Genomic DNA, 14,647 nt, shown 5'->3' with positions numbered 1-14,647 from the left:
TTGTAAATTTGGTTTCAACCCGATTTACAAACTAACCCGATTTGGAACCAAGGTGACCTGCTTCTCTGTCAAAGATTTTGACAAGTTGCAAGAGCTCCTCAAGAAGAAGAAGAAAGTGGAATTCTACACCCACGAACGGCGGAGCGAACGAAATCATCGGGTAGTTCTTTGTGGTTTACCTGATGAACTGAAACCGGACGAGGTCAAGTACCGGCTGAAGAGGGATCTGAAGCTGGACGCGCTGGCGGTGCATGTCATCAAGCGGAAGGAAAAGTCTACCGTGGACGAAACTCCGTACATTGTGGTCTTCCCCAAGGGATACACCAATCTGAAAAAGCTCTCTGCAGTGAAAGTTGTGGCAAGCACTATCATCCGGTGGGAGGCGTACCGGAACAAGCGGCCGAACGTGACCCAGTGCAGGAACTGTTTGCAGCTGGGTCATGGGACCAGAAACTGCCACTGAAAGGCAGGTGCAACAACTGTGGGGGTCCCCACAAGACGGACGAGTGCAAAGTCCAAGAAGCCGAGCCGAAGCGGTGTGCCAACTGCTCTGGAGCCCACGAAGCCACGGACCGCAGCTGCCCCAAGCGTGCGGACTTTATCCGGAGGCGCCAGCAGGCGTCGAAACCGAAACCGCCGGCAAGGAAGGCGGAGAAGCAGAGTCCAGCAGTTCCGGCGTTTACGCCGGCGGAGTTCTCTCCGCTGCCGGGCGCAGTTCCGGATGGAAAATCCAAGGATCGCCCTCGACCCGCAGGAAGCAGCCAAGGCGGCCCCCGAGACGGTGGAGCCACGGAGAAGGAAGCCGGGGAGGTACTCTACAGTTCGGCTGAGCTGTGAGGGATTTTCTCCGAATACATCGGCAGGTTCAAGACCTGCAAGACCCGCTTGGACCAAGTAACCCTCGTCAGTTACATGATCTCCAAGTATGGAATTAAGGAGTTTTTTTTTGTTATTATATAATGTTTTACTGATCCTCGGTCCCAACCTGGTCACAGCACCTAAAAGGACCTAATAAAAATAAGTTAAGAAAAAAAAAATAATGGAATATCTCGTCACAGGCTCAACCGATTTTGGCCGGAATAGTTTTTCTTGTTAAAATCATATTTAAGATAACAATTTATTAAGTAGATTAAGAAATTAACACAGGTTAATAAATAAAGGTATCAAACAAGCTAAGATTGTTTTAAGGGTAATTTAAAGGGCAGATGAAAAATTATTCGAATATGTATATAAAGAAAAGGCACATGACAAACAAAATTGACATCGCTGCCAAATTAAGGAAAAAACAGACAGTTTGTTACAGCAGCATGAATTAGTAAAATAGAGTGGAAAAGCGTGGAGAGATAAGAGAATCAAAAAGTAAAATCGAAATCAAATGGACGATAGTAAACAGATGCGTGTTAGAGAATCAGTGAAACAAAATAAACAGAAGATAGATGGTAGATAAAAATGGAAAGAAGAGAAACCCCGTTCTTGCGATGTTCAGGTACATCCACAGCTTCAGTTGACTCAACATACTGCGAATCAAAACAATACCGTCTACAATCACAAATTACTTCCCTTTCCCACATTGGCATGCCCTTTTCTTTTAGCCGTCTCGACTCTAACCCTCGCTGGTCAAAGCTTTACGAGCCGTTTCCACATCCCACCAGCAAGGTAACACTTTGTCATGATGACGAAACCAAGCCAACGTAGAGGTAAGAAAATAGGACACTTGCAAGGAACCAGAGCTATACTGTCTTGATCTAAGCTCATCAATCAAGACTTACCGGCATCGAATGTCTCTGCTTGGTGAGCAGCGTCTGAACCGTGGACAGATCCCGGCCGAACTCCTCCGACTTGACGTGGTTCTCCTTGTCGGCGATCCAGCTCTCGACGACGTCGGCCTTCCACATACGTCGCGGATGTCCGAGCAGCGGTCCCGGTGGGCGGCAAAGTCCGTCTCGAAGGCGTCGTGCTTCTTCAGCAGACCCTGGACGGCGGCCATCGAATCACCTTAGACCTCAACCGACAGTAGCAGCTGCTTCTCGCTGATCCAGGCCTCCTCTTCTTCGACCTTGAGCATGAGCATGAGCATGAGCATGGTTGACTGCCAATGAGCTGCTACTCCGTTATTGACGGATCAGCTGAAGTTACACAATGAACCAACAGATGAGTAGTGGGAGCTAATCATCCTCACTGTATAACCCCTGAAGATCTCTGCTTTGAGTCAATACCGGCGCCCCCCCAAGGAGATGCAGTTCAACAAAGGTAGGAATGTTAGTCCGATAGTTGAAGTTGCAGACTCATCAGACACAGAGTTTGTCGCTCTATACCTGTTGACACCGCATGAGACCGTTGAATCCACAGCATCTCCTTCAAGCATCACGGGAAGTGGGGAATTGTGTTAGTAGGGAAGGAAAGGAAAGGTCAGGATTCATCTTGGTAGATGATATGACCAGAAAGTGAAACAATCGTTGCCTTCCGAGCTACGACGCTATGAGAAGGTCTTATCAATCGCGTATTTTTTACTTCTTACCGCCGGCGTGCCATCCGAGCAACGATGCTTTGGGAAGGACTTTCAAAACGAAATGAATTTTGAATTAACGTATTATTCCGTGATGTACAATTTTTATGTTTAACTTCTTACCGCCGGCCTGCCATCCGAGCAACGATGCTATGGGATGGGCTTTCAAAACGAAATGAAAATATAATATATAATTCAACGATGCGAATCTCTATTTCAATTCTTTTCCGATCTACTTCTCGCGGGTTCGCGCGTCTATTCACACTTCGATCGATCCAACGCAATGTCCGTATATTTAACAGGTCCGGCTGAAAACGCTTGGGTTTAGTGTTAGTAGGCAAAAAAGTGTCAACATTCGCGATGCCTCTGATGATGACGTCATACCGTTCTTGCTACTATAGGATGATATACAAAATTAATGAAAAACTAATTTAATTGTATGTTTTATGCATTGCTAGAAAACTTTTATTAGTCAACAAATTAATCAAAAGCATGTTTTGCATGAAAATAGTGTTTTGGAAAAGTATCGAAAGATTTTACCGAGAATTTTATTTATTTTATTGAAACCCCGGACAATAGGCGACAGTGGATTTACAATGATTTTCGGAACCACATTTTTTGCTGATGAACCAGCAACGTTTTTACAGTAATTTTCCTTGTCTTTCAACGTTTTCCATTGTCAAAAGGGTTGTGGTTAAAAGTATTGACAACAAAGTTTTTTGTATGGGAAACAGTGGATTTTGTGGTAATATCAATGTTAAATTTCTAGAATCCAAACGACGTTTTACAATGCTTTGATTTATTTTAATTGATTTTTACTATCAAAAAAAAAATGTTGTTGGATACTGAAGTTTCATTTCTCTTTAGAATGAATAAATACAAGCAATTTTATGCATAATAATATATTTAAAAGCAGGGTTGTTAAAATATCAAAATATCAGCTCTCAAAAACTACAATTATCCCGCCTGAATATTCATGCCTCAAATATAACTGCTCTTCTCTCTTCATTGAAACTCTCAGCGCCGAACATAGCCGAACACGTTTTCGTGTTTACACACTCGCGATTGACATTTTCCTTTTCTCTCTCATTCCCGCTTCCACGATCATCCTACCGCAACAGCGTTTAACCACAAAAGCCGCCACAAAACCAATTTCGCAAACGCAGTTTAACGGGACGTCATGCGTGGTCGGCTTCTAATCGCCATCTCGCGTTCTCTCATTGCAGTTTTCGGAGAGCTTGAGAGACTCAGCGGTGAGAGTGCATAGTCGAGGAAAAGGGGAAGAGTGATAGAGAGAGAATGACATCGCTGGGAATCATGAGACACAAGAAGAGATCTCACAAGCTATCGTGACGGCCGCTATACTCTCGGATATTTTTGGTGCAGAGATAATCTATTGATAGCTTTTTTATCACTCATTTGCAACACTGTTTAAAAGCAATTTTCACAACTTTATTACTAGCATTCCATGTCCGCCTCGTCCAGCACGGGGAATCGAATGTTATACGTTCCAGGATGGAAGCAAAGGTCCAACTCGCCCATCTGATCCTGGATTTTGTTACTAGCGTACAAGACGCTCGGACGCGATAGCAGAACTTCTTTGACTTTTCAAAGATTTGCTTGGCCAACGAGTCGGAGCCAGCACGAGTTCCGAAGGGTACTGCTCAAGGTGGTTGGAGTAAAGATGCTTGTACATTTGTTTCTGAATCGGAACGGAGATCGGAACCAGGAAAGCAGCCGTCTTGCCGGAACCCGTCTGGGCGCAGGACATCCCGTCGCGCACGCTCAAGATCAGAATTGCTTACTTCTGGACCGGTGTCGGTACGTTTTAAATCGATTTAATCGATAGTGTTGCAGCGGTGCGGAACAATCTCGCCCGTCGCCTCCACGGGCTTGCTGCTTGCTTAAATTGATCGTTTAGTAACCAGCCGCGACGAGCGTACAGGCTTCTTGACGGGTACTAGCTCCTTGACCTCGCGCAGGTGTTCGAATTTTTCTTCGAGGAATCTGGCATTTCGAAAAGAACATCAGAAATCCGATCAACGAAGTAAAAAAATGGAACTCACTTAAATATGTACCGCTTGTCCTCGGTGCAGTGATCCTTGGTGAGGGCGTGCACCGACAGCCCGCGTGTCACCCAAATACTATTCGACTTCGGATCCTGCTCGCCTCCTCATCCTACTCCATCTTGAGCTTCTTCGGGTTCTTGAACAAGATCCAGTGCAAAATTAGCCCCAGCGAAATGTCCCAAAGCGGGTCGCCGTAATGACTGAGCGGCGCGTTTGTTGATGATGGCCTGCGCAAAATTCTGCACCGTTGGGTGGCGTACCTGGCGCCGGCATGCTCCGCCGAGCGTTAGAACGGGTCGTAGCGCGTCAGGCGACTGTTGTTCTCCGACTTGACCTACGTCATCTTCGGGAGTTTGCACGGAGGACGTCGTCACATTCTTCTTCCTGGATTTATCCGTATTGGGTGAGATGTTCTTCCGGCGGAACTTGCTGAAGACGATCGGGACTCCGCAGGCACACGCTGCCACCAGGAGCAGCCGTTTGATGAAGGGACGTCGTATTAACCGACAGGAACGCCGCTACCACCGTTCCAATTGTTGTAGTGATCTCAGTGATACCCAACCCGTTCCGAATTGCGTCCCCCACAATTTTCCCATGTCCGCCGCTGCTCGGTTCGACGTTGTCGGGGGACGTCAAACTCGCGGCTTCTAGACTATCAACATTGAACCAGATGCCGTTAATTGGTGCAGCCCATGTTGACTGAAAAAAGGGAAAAATGTTTGTAAGGCTTATTAATTTTTACATAAGATACAGCTTTTTAGCTGAAAAGGATTGAACTCTTGACAACCCCGTCACCCGCAAAAACCGGTGAACCGTTTAAAACCATCCGGAGAGCCAGAAAGCATGCTCTCTCTGGCACAAGGAATCCTTCCGGATGGCCACGGGACCGGCACGGTACACTGCGGCAAATGCTGGGTGTTTTTCCTTACACTCGTGGTACTTCTGACGCCGCTGCTGTTGCGCCAGCTCCCGGCTGGCCCGGAATAGACTGCTTCTGAAGGGGTTGATGCTGAACGTGGTCGCCGCCACTGTACGGCGACCGGGTCCAGAACATCGCGCACAGGAACGGATCGCCACCGGCTACTGCCGAATGCTTGGCCAAACCATCTTGGTCTGACTCTTCCGGGTCACAACTAGTTGAAACAGCTGCGTATAAAAATATAAGTATAAAATTAATGTAATTAAACTTTAAGATTTGTCAACCGATTTGTTTACCTTCTGCAGATCGTTATCCGGGTTATCCAAACGATTGGAGGACATAAGCGCGGCTCAGGTGCCACGAAATCCACGAAAAACTTAAAAAGAAATATAATTTTCCTTGCATACGCTACCAAAACAAACGGTATGACGTCACAACGCTCTGCTCTGACAGTGCACGGAGAGAAAAATTACATAAAATTACATTTCGTAGCTAAACTTGACAATTTTTTTTTTCTCTGCGTTCTCACACTAATACAGCTATAGAAACATAGCCGTACCTTTAAAGGATGGATTACCTTGGATCCAACGAACACCACACGACTGATGGCCCAACTTCTCTGGGCAAACCGCGACCCCTTTTTCAATGATTTCGAGAACTTTCTACCACTTTCCCGCGGATTCGCGCGCGTTGATTCACTCTCCGATCGATCCAACGAACACCACACGACTGATGGCCCAACATCTCTGGGCGCACCGCGACCTTTTTTTCAATGATTTCGAGAACATTCCACCACTTTCCCGCGGATTCGCGCGCGTCGATTCACTCTCCGATCGATCCAACGAACACCACACGACTGATGGCCCAACATCTCTGGGCAAACCGCGACCCCTTTTTCAATGATTTCGAGAACTTTCTACCACTTTCCCGCGGATTCGCGCGCGTCGATTCACTCTCCGATCGATCCAACGAACACCACACGACTGATGGCCCAACATCTCTGGGCGCACCGCGACCTTTTTTTCAATGATTTCGAGAACTTTCCACCACTTTCCCGCGGATTCGCGCTCGTCGATTCACTCTCCGATCGATCCAACGAACACCACACGACTGATGGCCCAACATCTCTGGGCAAACCGCGACCCCTTTTTCAATGATTTCGAGAACTTTCTACCACTTTCCCGCGGATTCGCGCGCGTCGATTCACTCTCCGATCGATCCAACGAACACCACACGACTGATGGCCCAACATCTCTGGGCGCACCGCGACCTTTTTGCCTTCCTCACCTCACTGAGGCAAGGCTATAAAATCACTCAAAAATTGAACTTTTTAAATAAGCCTCCCAGATATACCTTTACGTATACATATCGACTCAGAATCAAATTCTGAACAAATGTCTGTGCGTGTGGATGGACGTAGAATTTTTTTTCTCACTCACTTTTCTCGGAACTGGCTCGACCAATTTTGTCCGGATCTATGTTTTTGGATTTGCCTTCAGGTTCTTTAAGTCTTTTTTAAATTTCATCCGGCTTGGTGCAGTACTTTAAAAGATATGTTCGAAAAACTGTTTTGGTTGATACTAAAAAGGATCATTATTTACATAATTTGAAAGCTCCGGCGGATAGCTGTCGGAACTTTACGCTCAGTGCACGCACACAAACACTGCAGTGCTTTCAAATGGTTCATTAAATTTATCATACCTAGATGGCAGCACTCAGATGTATAGTGTCTTTACTAAGTAAGCGTTAGTCAAAGCTTTCGTAGTGTGTGGTTGCAAGGCTTTTAGGAGGAAGGCAGCAACCACCTTCCTGTGGATTAAGTAACGTTTTTTTCAATGATTTCGAGAACATTCCACCACTTTCCCGCGGATTCGCGCGCGTCGATTCACTCTCCGATCGATCCAACGAACACCACACGACTGATGGCCCAACATCTCTGGGCAAACCGCGACCCCTTTTTCAATGATTTCGAGAACTTTCTACCACTTTCCCGCGGATTCGCGCGCGTCGATTCACTCTCCGATCGATCCAACGAACACCACACGACTGATGGCCCAACATCTCTGGGCAAACCGCGACCCCTTTTTCAATGATTTCGAGAACTTTCTACCACTTTCCCGCGGATTCGCGCGCGTCGATTCACTCTCCGATCGATCCAACGAACACCACACGACTAGGCCTCCTCTTCTTCGACCTTGGCCAAAAACTGCTGGTAGATCAGGGATTCGTCCAACTTTTGGCCACGAGTAGCGGCAAGACCCTCTAGTTCAGCCAAGCTTGGTTGAGGGCCTTCAGGCGCTGCTCAATCTCCGGAACGCCGAGGTTCGACACGTCCTTCAGCTTCTCGCCGGCCTCCTAGACAGCCTGGATGGATTTTTTGCGGCCACTTCTACTGTTTGCGCAACCGACGGCGCTTCTTCTCGATCCACAGCTCGTGTTGTTCCCGCCACGTGGGTAGCTGTGGGTGCTGCAGTCTGTGGAGTTTTTTTGCAATTAGAAATTTTAGCGAGTTGAACAAATGGTCCAGAATACTCACTGGTCGCGCATGCTCAAGCCGGCTAGGAAGGCAACGGCGTTAAAATCCCTGCCGTTGACGGATGTGATTTCTGCCAAGAACTCAACCCCCACGGTATCCCGCGCCTTGGTCCACAGATGCTCCATAGTTATTTGGTAGTCATCCGGGAACAGTTTGCCCGCCGGGGGTAAGTTCTCCAGGCAGATGACCGTTGCGTGCCACTCTTCGCTGTACCTGACCAGCCGCATGCGGTACAGCTTACTTAATAGATGGCCGTTGCGTGCCACTCTTCGCCGTACCTGACCAGCCGCATGCGGTACAGCTTACTTGGTAGATGGCCGTTGCGTGCCACTCTTCGCCGTACCTGACCAGCCGCATGCGGTACAGCTTACATGGTAGGAAGATGGTACGACATGCCGTTATCTGCGACGGACTTTTACGAAATTGTCCGCCACAGATCCCGGTCATGACCACTACCCTCCTACCTTCAGCGCAGCGTTTGTCCGTTTTCTCCATCTATGCCCACGGGCCTAATTTCACCTTCCCATTCATCTGTGTTAAGTATCCCTCGTTTAGCTGGTCTAGATCATTGTAGTTGTATCTTGAATATCTCTAATTATATTGCAAGTGTGTTGTATTTCTAGTACCTAAGCTATTTCCTGTACGACCCTATAAAAACCCATGTTACACTATTGTATTCCTCTTTCCCGATCCAGCAGTTGAAGAATAAAGTTCGAAGGTAAAAGTGAAACCGTCTTTTAATCCGCACCGAAAAGACATTGGCGACGAAGGAAAATAGCAACGAGGTTGCTGGTAACGCGTGGAGTAGTCGAGTAAGTAGAGTGATCGGAAGGGAGAAGTTTGCCGTGGACGCCAAAAACCACGTGCTGTGTGATCGTAGTGCTCGAGGTCAGTGCCATGACGAAGCCGGAAGAAGAAGAGAAGAACGCCGGCGCGGCGGAACACGCGATGAAGCTGATTGGAACGCTGGAGAATTTCGTTCCCAGTGCGGATTTCGACGACTACCTGGAGAGAGCCGAGAACTTCTTCGAGCTCAACTGCATTACGGATGACGAGTTTAAGCGGAAGCTGATCGTCCATTTTATTGGCTTGCCCGCGCTGAAGAAGCTGCAGCAGTTGCTGTACCCGAAAACCCACAAGCAGTCGACGTACAAGGAGGTTACCGACAAGCTGAAGTCGTACTTCAGTCCCCAGAAGAACCGGATCGCCCAGTCCGTGGAGTTCTTCAAGCGAAGCCAGCACGAGTACGAGAAGGTCGCGGATTTCGCGGTCGAGCTGCAAGCCCTGTCGAAACACTGTGTCTTCGAACAGTTCCTCGACGCAGCCCTGCGCGACAAATTCATCGCCGGTCTACGGAACGCCAAAATCCAGGCCGAGCTGATGAACAGCCCGGACAACACGAAGTTCGATGAAGCCGTCACGAAAGCCAAGAATCTGGAGCAGATCGAGGAAGACCAGCAGAAGATGAAGGCCAAGCAGCAGTACGCCAACCGAGTCAATGGCGGAAACTTCAACCGACGAAACCGTTCGCAGTCCCGGAAGCCGGAGCAGTCCGAGAGAGGCCAGCGCAGCAGTTCGCGAGGCAGACCCAGCTCGCGAGGAGGACCACGTGGCCGCAAGGATTTCCGTTGCTACGCTTGCGGAAAGAAGGGCCACATGGCGCGGTCGTGCTGGAGCAACAAGGCGAACGTGGTGAACCGCAGCGACGACGACAGCGTGGTCGACTCTGACGACGAGGTCAACCACGTGGTGAACGTTCCACTGTTCAAAAAGTTGTGACTAGACGGTAAGTGGCTGGAATTCGAAATCGACTCTGGGGCATCCTATACTATCATCAGTGTGCACGATTACAAAGAAAATTTTGCGCGCTTGAAGCTGCAGAAGTGTGAAGTGAGGTTAAGGGTTATTTCGGGCACGATGTTGAACATTGCGGGGTCAATACGAGTGAGAGTGAAGTGCGATGGCCGATCGTACACGATGACCTTGATCGTGATCGATGGGAAAAGTACGTTCCATCCGTTGCTCGGGCGAGACTGGTTAGATGTGCTGTACCCGGAGTGGAGGCAATTTTTTGAGAACGAGGTCGCAGAGGTCGATCAAAGTGAGGTTAAGTTGGACAGTACTCGCGCCACGTTGCTTTCTAACCTCAACGCACGCTATCACGACTTGTTCACCAAGAACTTGGAAGAACCAATCGAGACTTTTGAAGCTAGTGTGGTTCTGAAGGAGGACGCCAGGCCGATCTTCTACCGGCCGTACGAAGTTCCGTTTGCCCTGAAGGAGAAAGTGTCCAGTGAACTGGATAGGTTAGTGCGTGAGAAGATTTTGGTTCCGGTCAAGCACAGTGAGTGGGCATCGCCGATCGTGGTTGTGCCGAAAGCAGACGGTAGTGTACGGATTTGTATGGATTGCAAAGTGACCGTGAACAAGGCGATCTGTACCGAACATTATCCTTTGCCTAACATAAGTGATGTTTTTGCGAACCTAAGTGGTTACCGGTACTTTGCGAAGATCGATCTGCAAGGGGCGTACATGCAGGTTAGAGTGTCGGAGGATTCCCAGAAGTATCTGGTGATCAACACGCACAAGGGACTTTTTGCCTACCAGAGACTACCCTTCGGGATCTCAAACGCGGCCTCCGCGTTCCAGTTTATCATGACTGAGGGCATTTTGAAGGGGGTAGAAGGAGTCCAGTGTTATCTAGACGACATTTTGTTGGGAAATGAGACCGTTGAGGGGTTAGTGGACAAAATTCACGAGGTTCTGGGACGACTGAAAGAGTTCAAGGTCAAGGTGAACCTTGAGAAGAGCGAGTTCTTGGTCAAGAAAATCGCATATCTTGGGCATCAGGTTTCTGAGAAGGGTCTCAGTCCGTCGGAGGAGAAGGTCAAAGCGATCGTAGATGCACCAAGGCCGAAAGATGTGTCCCAGCTGAAATCGTTCCTCGGAATGATCAACTACTACTCCAAGTTTGTCCCCAATCTGTCCGTGAAGTTGTGTCCCCTGTACGCGCTGTTGAAGAAGAACGTTCAGTTTAAGTGGTCTGCTGAGTGTGAAAGTGCGTTCGACAAGTGCAAGAAGCTCCTGTTGAGTCACCGACTCCTAGAGCTGTACAACCCTGATCTACCGATCGTGGTCGTGTGCGACGCGAGCTTGAATGGCGTGGGAGCCGTTCTGTGCCACAGGGTTGGTGACGTGGAAAAGCCCGTTTTCTACGCGTCGAGCACTTTGTCCGCTGCTGAACGAAACTACCCGAATCTGCATCGAGAAGCTCTTGCCGTGGTCTTTGCCCTGACGAAGTTCTTCAAGTACATCTACGGTAAGCAGTTTACGGTTGTCACCGACAACAAGCCGTTAGCAGCCATTTTGGACCAGAAGAGAGGTCTGCCGCCGTTGGCCGCGGCGCGGTTGCAGAAATACGTGTATTTGCTTTCGATTTTCGAATTTGGGATCGTGTATCGCAAGGGGTCGAAGATTCCAAATGCGGACGCTTTGAGTAGACTACCGGTTTCTGGTACCACCGGGGTCGACTCGGAGATTGCTGAGCTGTTGAGCGTGACCGAGGAGTCAGCCATGATCGATCTGGAGGTCATAGGCCGGGAAACTCAGAGAGATTCTCTGCTGAGTACGCTTTTCCAGCTGGTGCAAAGTGGGTGGGACGAGAGTAACGTACCCGCCGACCTGAAGTTTTACTTCGCAAACCAGAGTTGTCTGTCGTTGTTTAACGATTGCGTACTTTATTCGGAAAAAGTTATTGTTCCGAGGTCTTGCCAAAAACGTGTTCTAGAGCTGATGCATGGTTGTCATCTTGGAGTGATCCGGATGAAACAAGAAGCTCGACGGTACGTTTACTGGCCGGGGTTGGACAAGGACATCGAAGAATTCGTACAGCGGTGTGAGGTTTGCAGTAAGACCGGAAGAATGCCGAAGAAGGTTTACTCGAAGTGGCCGGAGGCAAGTAGACCGTTCGAGAGAGTCCATCTGGATTTCTTTCACTTCGCTGGAAAAACATTTTTGATTGTCGTTGACGCCTACTCGAAGTGGATCGACGTGAGGTTGATGAGTAGAACCGATTCAGATTCGCTGATTAACGCTTTGAACTCTGTGTTCCGTATTTTTGGGAAAAGCGATCTGATCGTCAGCGATAACGGACCACCGTTTAACAGTCAAGCATTTGTGGACTACGCGAGACAGATGAGGATTGAGCTGAAGAAGAGTCCGGCGTATTCGCCCGAAAGTAATGGTCTTGCGGAAAGGGGGGTCCAGACAGCCAAGAGCGGTTTGAAGAAACTGATGGCTGATCCAAAGTACGGTAGCTGTAAGATTCCGGAACTGGTCGAGGTTTTCCTGTTTAGTTACCGGAACAGTTACTGCCAGGCGCTAGGGTGTTCGCCTGCGAGCAAAATCTTTTCTTTTGTGCCAAAAACCGAGTTGGACAGCAATTTGAAGCCGAAGCAAGAAAAGGTTAAGAAAAGGGTTAGATTTGATCTGAGGGTCAAAGAAAAGGTCATTGATAAGCGGGAAAGTGTCAATGAAAAGCCAAGGGTCAGGAAAAACGACGATTACGCTGTAGGAGATCTTGTGTGGTACCGTTGTGAGTACAAAACGATGAGATCTTGGTTGGAAGCTGTGATCGTGGGTGTTAACAGCAAGAATACGTACTACATTGAGGTGTCAGGTAATACCAAGTTGGCTAGCAGGAACCAACTTAAGAGAAGAGTTGTGGAGAAAAACGATTATATTTACCCAAAAGTTGAGCCCAATGTAATTGTAACACCTAAGAAGAGATACAAACGAAGGAGAGAGAAGAGTTCACCTCTCAAGACACCTGAACGACCTGCGAAGTTGCGTAGGAGTAAGCGTGTCAGGAGAAGACCAGAGAGATACGAAGTTTATAGATTTCACAAAATGTAATTTTGAATTTAAGCGGGGAAGTGTTAAGTATCCCTCGTTTAGCTGGTCTAGATCATTGTAGTTGTATCTTGAATATCTCTAATTATATTGCAAGTGTGTTGTATTTCTAGTACCTAAGCTATTTCCTGTACGACCCTATAAAAACCCATGTTACACTATTGTATTCCTCTTTCCCGATCCAGCAGTTGAAGAATAAAGTTCGAAGGTAAAAGTGAAACCGTCTTTTAATCCGCACCGAAAAGACAATCTGCACACAGAACGTCAACACATCGGACACTGCGCGGTATGTTTCTTCTTCAAAGGCCATCCGCGACAGCATATGGCACCGATGCAAATCTTTGTCACGGCCAATGACTTCCACCGCCATAATTCTTTCGGCCCTGGACAGCCCCTTTTCGACCTTGGGGTTTGGGCGATAGTTGTTTGGTAGTCATCCGGGAACAGTTTGTTTGTCATTTTGCGCATGTTTTGCCTGTGATTTTACCCTCGGGTTTTTTGCTACGCTGGGTTGCTGGACTGGCTGGACATCGTACTTTGCTTTCCATATGCTACGAGTATCTTCGTTAACAATGATTTGGCACTTTTGTAGTTTGATGATCCGAGATCGCATCAAGGGATTGGTGGTGTCATAATCCGTCCCATAGTCCGCGTACTGCCGAAGTCCTGTTAATTGAAATATTGTGTTTCATTTGAATAGATAGCCTATTTAAAATAAAAAAAATATTGATATTGGATTTTTAAAAAAAAAAAAAAAAACCCCTGGTGGGATACCAGGGGTGAGATAGAGCCTTTCTTACTAAAGAATATAACTTCCAGGGTTGTTGCGGACGGCGCGGATCTGGCGCGGATTTGCTGGCTAATTTTTCTCAGGCGCGGATATCGCGCGGATGGAGATTTTGAAAATGTTTGTTTGTATTTTCTTAGTAGAGCAATTCTCTACGAAATCGGTCTTTTTTCTTCAATTTTAATTTTTGTATTTTTTAATCCGACTTAAACTTTTTTGGTGCCTTCGGTATGCCCAAAGAAGCCATTTTGCATCATTAGTTTGTCCATATAATTTTCCATACAAATTTCGCGGCTGTCCATACAAAAATGATGTATGAAAATTCAAATATCTGTATCTTTTGAAGGAATTTTTTGATCGATTTGGTGTCTTCGGCAAAGTTGTAGGTATGGATACGGACTACACTGGAAAAAAATGATACACGGTAAAAAAAATTGGTGATTTTTTTATTTAACTTTTTATCACTAAAATTTGATTTGCAAAAAAACACTATTTTTAATTTTTTTTATTTTTTGATATGTTTTAGAGGACATGAAATGCCAACTTTTCAGAAATTTTCAGGTTATGCAAAAAATCATTGACCGAGTTATGATTTTTTTTAATAAATACTGATTTTTTCAAAAAATCGAAATATTGGTCGCAAAATTTTTTTCAACTTCATTTTTCGATGTAAAATCAAATTTGCAATCAAAAAGTACTTTAGTAAAATTTTGATAAAGTGCACCGTTTTCAAGTTAAATCCATATTTAGTTGATTTTTTTGAAAATAGGGGAAATTCTCGTATGTTTGGCAGGTTAAGCACTTGCTCCTAACTCCATCCAATTTGCTGATTTTGACTATTTAAACAACTAATTTTGCAAAACTTTTAATAGAAACTTGCTTGCTCACTTCTTATTGAGCTATTTATCAATCGATTTCA

General features: G+C 46.8%; 2 protein-coding genes and 1 pseudogene across 2 annotated transcripts; 2 read left to right on the top strand and 1 right to left on the bottom strand.

Annotated features, from left to right (window-relative positions):
* Positions 1–1,758: 1,758 nt before the first annotated feature.
* On the bottom strand, positions 1,759–8,257 carry LOC119768996 (annotated as a pseudogene).
* A 670-nt stretch (positions 8,258–8,927) lies between these two features.
* LOC119768995 (paraneoplastic antigen Ma3 homolog) lies at positions 8,928–9,809 on the top strand. The gene has a single exon (XM_038260865.1). The coding sequence runs from the start codon at positions 8,928–8,930 to the stop codon at positions 9,807–9,809; it is 882 nt and encodes a 293-aa protein (XP_038116793.1).
* A 138-nt stretch (positions 9,810–9,947) lies between these two features.
* On the top strand, positions 9,948–13,140 carry LOC119768994 (uncharacterized protein K02A2.6-like). Its single transcript, XM_038260864.1, has 2 exons — positions 9,948–12,708; positions 13,130–13,140. The coding sequence occupies exons 1-2, from the start codon at positions 9,948–9,950 to the stop codon at positions 13,138–13,140; spliced, it is 2,772 nt and encodes a 923-aa protein (XP_038116792.1).
* Positions 13,141–14,647: the final 1,507 nt, after the last annotated feature.

The sequence above is a fragment of the Culex quinquefasciatus genome, chromosome 3 (genome assembly GCF_015732765.1).
Source record: "Culex quinquefasciatus strain JHB chromosome 3, VPISU_Cqui_1.0_pri_paternal, whole genome shotgun sequence".
Classification (NCBI taxonomy): domain Eukaryota; kingdom Metazoa; phylum Arthropoda; class Insecta; order Diptera; family Culicidae; genus Culex; species Culex quinquefasciatus.
Note: the sequence above shows the minus strand (reverse complement) of the source record. Positions and strands in the feature narration are given on the sequence as shown.